At 43.3% G+C, this 6,291-nt stretch overlaps 1 protein-coding gene across 1 annotated transcript; it reads right to left on the minus strand.

Moving 5' to 3' along the window:
* Positions 1 to 3,325: 3,325 nt before the first annotated feature.
* Positions 3,326 to 6,282, minus strand: LOC108372213 (uncharacterized). The gene is made up of 2 exons (XM_017627856.1): positions 4,577 to 6,282; positions 3,326 to 4,408 (listed from the first exon to the last, which is right to left on the minus strand). Exons 1-2 carry the CDS (start codon positions 5,616 to 5,618, stop codon positions 4,197 to 4,199), a joined length of 1,254 nt encoding a protein of 417 aa, XP_017483345.1. The 5' UTR covers positions 5,619 to 6,282; the 3' UTR covers positions 3,326 to 4,196.
* Between the last annotated feature and the right edge of the window lie 9 nt (positions 6,283 to 6,291).

A 6,291-nucleotide genomic window follows, 5' to 3' on the forward strand; every position in this document is an offset into this window, starting at 1 on the left:
TAATATTATTTATGCTTATGCAGCAATTATTTCCCATAAATACCCCAATATGTTAGGCTAAGAATTCAATTGTAAAAGAACCTACAAAGCGACATTGAGTTGCTCAGTAAAATAAATTCAATACAATTAAAACATAAATGAATTGTTTCATTCGATACAGCGTCAGCTATTATTATGACCTGAATTACGACACACAGATAATCTTAGGCGTCAGTCCGTCCGTTATACTGAGGGGATTTAATTGTCCTATATCACTCCTATGAAGTAATGCTTAATCGGTGGTCCCGTAGGAGTGATTTTAGGAGGGACTAGGTTAGGTTTAGCGGGTGAAGGCTCACACTCCGGCTTTCGATGCATCCCCCTACTTAAAAAAAAAAATAATACAGAGTAAGTTAAATAAAAACTTGTAAAGTAGAAAACAGCAACGTTGCAACGGAAGTAGAGTGACACAGGTTAGTTTCAAGTGAAACACACAAGCCATTTCAATTATTGTATAATAATTTAAGAGTACCGTTAATGTCTTCGTGATCCAATGATAGGATCTTAACCCAATTGGTATGGTACCACCCTTGAGATACCACTTTTCCGATAAAACAACAATTATCGGTTCATGTGGTGCAAAGTTATGCGGTAACATACATAAAGAAAATATTTCGACGAATTGATAACATCCTCGTTTTTGAACCTGCATTTTTGCTTTTATATTAAACAGGTAGAATTTACGTGTATTTTGTTATTTATTCTAGTATCTAAAGTGTTAAAAATAGTATATTTTTTTTTAAATATCAGTAGGCGATGTGAAATATTGAGCTTGAGGCCGTTTTTAATGAAAAATTTTTGAGGAAAAGCATCAACAATTTTGAAAAAATGGTAGAAGTGTTAGCTATTTGAGAAATCACCACATTTCCTCATCAGACTTCTTTCAGTGGGATTCGATCCAATGGCCCCAGTTGAATTAGCCAGTTGCCTACGCACCGTGCTAAGTTCGCCTTGTAAATTCTTGTTGCCTAAAAGTTAAACGTTCTAAGTGCTAAGTGCACCTTGCAAATTCTTGTTGCTTTTTTCTACTTTTTCGATTGTGAAGCCAATTTGATCATGTGGTTGTGTTGGTTTTTTTTTTAATATTTCTATTTTTAGAATGTTTAACTTTTAGGTGCGCTCGTCCTTAAGTTATAAGGTCATAAAATAACAAAAACAAATAACTTAAGGACGAGCACACCTAAAAGTTAAACATTTTAAAAGTAGAATTATTAACAAAAGCCAACAAAACCAACAACCACATGATCAAGTTTAAATAGCACTATAATAGCTGCGCTTGATTGTAGCTGGCTTCACAAATGAAAAATTGGAAAAAAGCAACAAGAATTTACAAGGCGAACTTAGCACGGTGCGTAGGCAGCTGGCTGAGTCAGCTGGGGTCGTTGGGTCGAATCCCACTGAAAGAAGTATAATGAGGAAATGTGGTGGTTTCCGAAATAGCTATCACTTCTACATTGAGAAAAAAACGCGTTGTAAAAATGAAAACTTTTTATTTGATTACCGTTTAAAAATGTTCGTTGTAATCAAGTGAAAAGTGCTCAAATTTGAGTATTTCTATTTTACATACACTACGTATAATGGAAATATTCATCTCAAATACGCCCGTATTAAAATAAAGCAGTTTTCAATGCACGGATGGCGTTTTGCACGTCTCGGATGCTTTTTCATAAGTAACTAAGAAAGTATATGTATACAAGGCATCCCTGAAGGAAAGATTGGTCCAATTTCTCGAAAAATATAGTCGTAGGTACAGAAGGTTTGTATATAGACCAAAAATTTAAAGCAATGTAAAGAATGTAATGCATAAGGTATGAGTTTTGTTCTAAAATTGGTTACAATGTCATGCAGTAGCGGACAATGGGTATGATTAACGATTTACTGATATGTAGGCACTTAGTCAACAAATTTTCATGTGCGGCGCACTGAGTTCTGTTTTGGGAAAAAATGGACAAAATCGAATATCTCCCGATCCAAACTAGATAGAGACACGAATTAAACGGCATTATAAAATACTGGTGAATACGGGAAAATTATTCAGATTCTTCAAAAACAGTTTCTCGACCTAGAATTCCAAGATCAAAGTTCAACTAAAAAAAAAATTATATATAAAAGCAAATATCTAGCGATCGAAAATTAATAGAGACCTAAATGAAATAGTATTTTAAACTCCAAGTATTGCTGAAAAGAGCCAAACTGTTCGATTCGTCAAAAACAAATTCCTTATAGTGAATTCCGAGGTCAATGGTCAACTAAAAAAAAAATTTTTCTGATTTAAACATACCTAAATGTTTTTTTAACCCTCGTCCGGGCGCATATTCTTACAACGCTAACCGGGCGCAAAGGTACAATTGTACCTTCATATAGTTTTGATATGAATTTTTACTGGGAGTTTATTTTTTTTATAAAAACTGATAACATTTAATCATTACACGTTATTTTGAACATGTTTAGAAATTTTTTGTTATGACAATTGTTTAAAAAAAAAGTAAAAATAGAAACACAGTAGCCTGCATAAAATGCACTCCGAAAAATACACGAGTACACCACAACAATATGTACCCTCCATACATACATATGTATGTACTCAATATTTTTCATACTGGTGTGCCATATACACTGCAACCAGGGCTACCAACTTGGCTCAAACCGTGCCATTTTTGGCAATATTTTACATCAAATGGCACTTAATTTTTCAATTTGGCACAAAGTGCCAAAATGGCACTTTTGAAAAATAGCAATATTTCAAAATATTTTTGTGAAATACTTTGGGTGTACTTCTTTTTCTCAATTAAAATTTTCTAATGTCTAAAGGTTATTCAACTGGTTCATTTTATTATGGCATTGCACTTTTGTTTTAGAAATGTGGTTCTTTTTAGCTACATGGGAAGCGTTATAAAGGATAGCACCTTTTTTGGCACTTTTATTTTTCTATTTGGCTGCTTGGACCACCTCCTCGTCTGTAACCGTTGGTGCTTCCATTCCCTCCGGTTTCTCCGCTTGCGGTCGCCGACCTCCTGGCGTTTGCACAGGGAAGAGAGTTTGCACGACGTCTTTTAGGAGGGTGGGACAGGTTGGTGCCTGGCCTTTACCACCTTTTATTTTCTTCATGACCACCTTGTAGGCATCACCCCATGGGTTTTCGTCCACCTTTTCGCAGAGCTCCTTAAAGCAGCTGGTTTTGCTGCTTTTGATGGCTTTTTTAAGGTCACTTCGCTTCTTTTTGAAGGCTTCGAGCAGCACGGCATGTTCCATCGAGCCACGGTTCCTTTGACACAACCGTCTCGCCTTATGACACTCACCCCTTATGGCCTGGATTTTTTCGTTCCACCAGTACGCCGGCTGCCTGAGAGAGCCGTGTTTTCTCCTGCACATAGCACCGTCGCAGGCTTTACTGATGTGCCTCACCAGTGTTTCAGCCTGGAGCTCAGTGTTATCCTCAGTGGCCATTTCCTCATCCAGCACGAGTCTGAAGAGCTCTTCATCCAGAGTCTCTACCTTCCAGCCCCTCGTTTGCACCTTCCTGGTGATCGCCCTTTGTCGGCTCTGTGCACGATTCCCTAGCTCCATCATGATTGCCAGATGGTCACTGTGCGTATAGAGGTCCGACACCTTCCAGCTCGTTGAGCGCACCAAGGAACTACTAGCGAAAGTAATGTCAATCACCGAGCCTCGACCATTCTTCTCGAAGGTATTTTTGTTCCCCGAATTCAGAAGCACCGCATCAAGTACCGAAAACGCCTTTAGTAGTGCATCTCCCCGCCTGTTTGTGTGGACGCTACCCCATTCCACTGCCCATGCATTGAAGTCCCCTGCTATAACGTTCATTGTGGTGGTCCGGACTTCTTGAACCAAACTGTCTAGGATGTTCTCGTATTCATTTTGTGGGATACTTGGTGGTATGTAGCAGCTATAAAAGTTAAAACCGTCTACCTTCGCTCGTGTGTAGTAGCTTTTACCAAGCAGCGGCTTTTCTTGGAAGGCTTTTCCTCCGCATGTCCATATTGCAGCTTTGCCTGTGAGGTCCGATATCCATGCTCCACTGTCTATATTTTTATACTGCTCGCTGATTATTGCTATGTCCACCTTCTCCTCGTACACCGTTTGCCTGAGCAGCTCTTGCGCTGCTTCGCAGTGGTTGAGATTCAACTGCATGACTCTCATTTTCTTGATTTCTTGCACGCCTCCTGGTATAGCGGACACCTCCAACTACCTATCTGGTGCTCGGTGTTCTTTCTTCCCTGGTTCTTGCATGCTCTGCAGTGTGGCTTTTTGTCGCAGGCTTTCGCAAAGTGTCCATTTTCTCCACATTTTAGGCAGCATTGACTTCTGTCTTCCGCGTTTTTGCAGTCTCTCGCTATATGGCCATATTCCAGGCACCTGAAGCATTTTTTGGGGTTCGGTTTCTCCCTTACTCTGCACACAACCCATCCTATCTTTATTTTCTGCGCGTCAAGAAGTAATCTTGCCTCCTGCGCTGGGAGATTTACCACCGCGGTTTGTGTGCCCGCATAAGCCGCCCTGATGCTTTTTATCGCACTCTCGTTAAGGTGGTTTAGCTCCTTTATCTGGTTGCGGATGGCCTCGGCAATATTCTCCTTGGTGGTAATCTCGTCCAGGTCACGGATTTCTACCATCGTCTCGTGGGTTAGGGCTCTGATCTGTGCCTGGTCCCCTAGAAGCCTACCTATTTTGCTCTTGAGTTCGCCCGTGTCCTTCATTTGCGTCTCCTTAAGCTGCAGCAGTATTTCACCCTTCACCGTCTTTCTGATGCGTGATACGCTCTCGCCGAGTTTCTGCAGCGCCTCTTCCTTTTTTACGGTCCTTAGTATATCGCTGTAGGTCATATCTCCCGTCCGAGCTATAATGATGGCATCTGGCCGTGGTGGTGGTTTGTATGCCATCTTCTTTTTGCCATGTGACCTGCGTTGGACCTCTACCCATTTTCCTTCTTTCTCCACCTCCTTCTCCTTAATCTTGCCGGAATTTTCGTTTGGCGCCACCTTACTCTGTTTGGTTGCAGGGTTGGTGGTCACCTCCTCCTGCGTGGTTTTGTTTTTCTTGGGTGGCGTCCTACGCTTTAGTTGGCTTTCATCTCGGGGCCTTTTCGGGGTTTCAGCAGTCACCGGTATGTTGAAGATACTCCGTCTGCTTGCCTTTATTCTGGAGTACTCCTCCAGGGCACTCGCATGCAGCTTTGTTAGTGAGCTGAGTATCTCTCGCATGCTATTGTTTATTGAGCGTTGTGGCGGGCACATTGCCTCCGTCAGCCTCTTAATAGCATCTCCGAGCTCCGACATGTAGTCTCCGTTCTGTTTGGCTCCCTTCATTTGAGGCTCGCTGTCTTGTAGTGCTGGTGGCGACGATCTCGTTCGTACCGGCTTCTCCACGCTAAGCGCCTTTACAGGCGACCGAACTAGTCTTGACGCACGCTTGAACGGGTCAGTTTCTGCAGTCGGTGTTCCCTGGGACGGGTCTGCCCCAAGCACCTTGCAGCCCCTGCCGTCCAGGTTTTTCGCGCCGCTGCTGACTTCGTTTACATTGTTGTTGTTGTTGTTGTTTTTTCTCATTTTGGATTCCATTCTTTTGTTTTTGCCAGCGCATCGTGTGCAGGGGGCGGGCCGAAATAGACAGGAACGGGTATACCCTCGGGGACTATGCCCCTACCCCAGTTCCTTGAGGCCTGTCCTTCGCTTTACCGGTCCCGGAAAACACGGACGGACCGGCGCTCGCCCGGGGCAACGCGGTCTACTACACCTGCGTCCAATGCACACTCCCTGACCAGGGACCGAAGTGGCTGGTTACTGATACGCACCGCGGCTGACACCTCGGCAGAGCACGCTCACATCACCGTCTCTACCCCGCCAGCGGAGAAATCGCTGTAGGGATTTCGAGGGACTCCCAGTGCGCCGCAGCGCGTACCGGTCTGGATTGTTGTATCAGCCGCACCTAACATGGTGAACAAACGCTGACCAGGAAGCCGTCCAATATGGAAGCCGTCGCGCCTGGGTTTTTTTTTTGTAACTCATCATATGTATGATGAGGGGGACACATATTTCAAAGAGGCGGAGTCCACTCGCCACTATCACAGGAATTTCATCAGACTTGCTGGCTTTTATACCGCGTCCTCTATTCCTGCTGCTCATCGTCGGGGATTGCTTATTCGTTTAACCTTATTTCGCAACTAACCTGCTACTACAGGCCGTCCGGCTATCCGCGACCTGCCGACCCCCCCGGTAGCTTAGAGCCCAGCTA

This window comes from Rhagoletis zephyria, unplaced genomic scaffold, assembly GCF_001687245.7.
Source record: "Rhagoletis zephyria isolate East Lansing unplaced genomic scaffold, Rhagoletis_zephyria_1.1 Rzeph_scaffold_05546, whole genome shotgun sequence".
Classification (NCBI taxonomy): domain Eukaryota; kingdom Metazoa; phylum Arthropoda; class Insecta; order Diptera; family Tephritidae; genus Rhagoletis; species Rhagoletis zephyria.

What these genes read in the sequence shown, in the direction of transcription:
- LOC108372213 (XM_017627856.1), bottom strand. Translation starts at nt 5,618, where the DNA reads ATGGAATCCAAAATGAGAAAAAACAACAACAACAACAACAATGTAAAC. An exon ending in GCTAAACCACCTTAACGAGA is followed by an intron (nt 4,409 to 4,576) that starts GTGCGATAAAAA and finishes TCAGGTGCCTGG; the next exon opens with AATATGGCCATATAGCGAGA.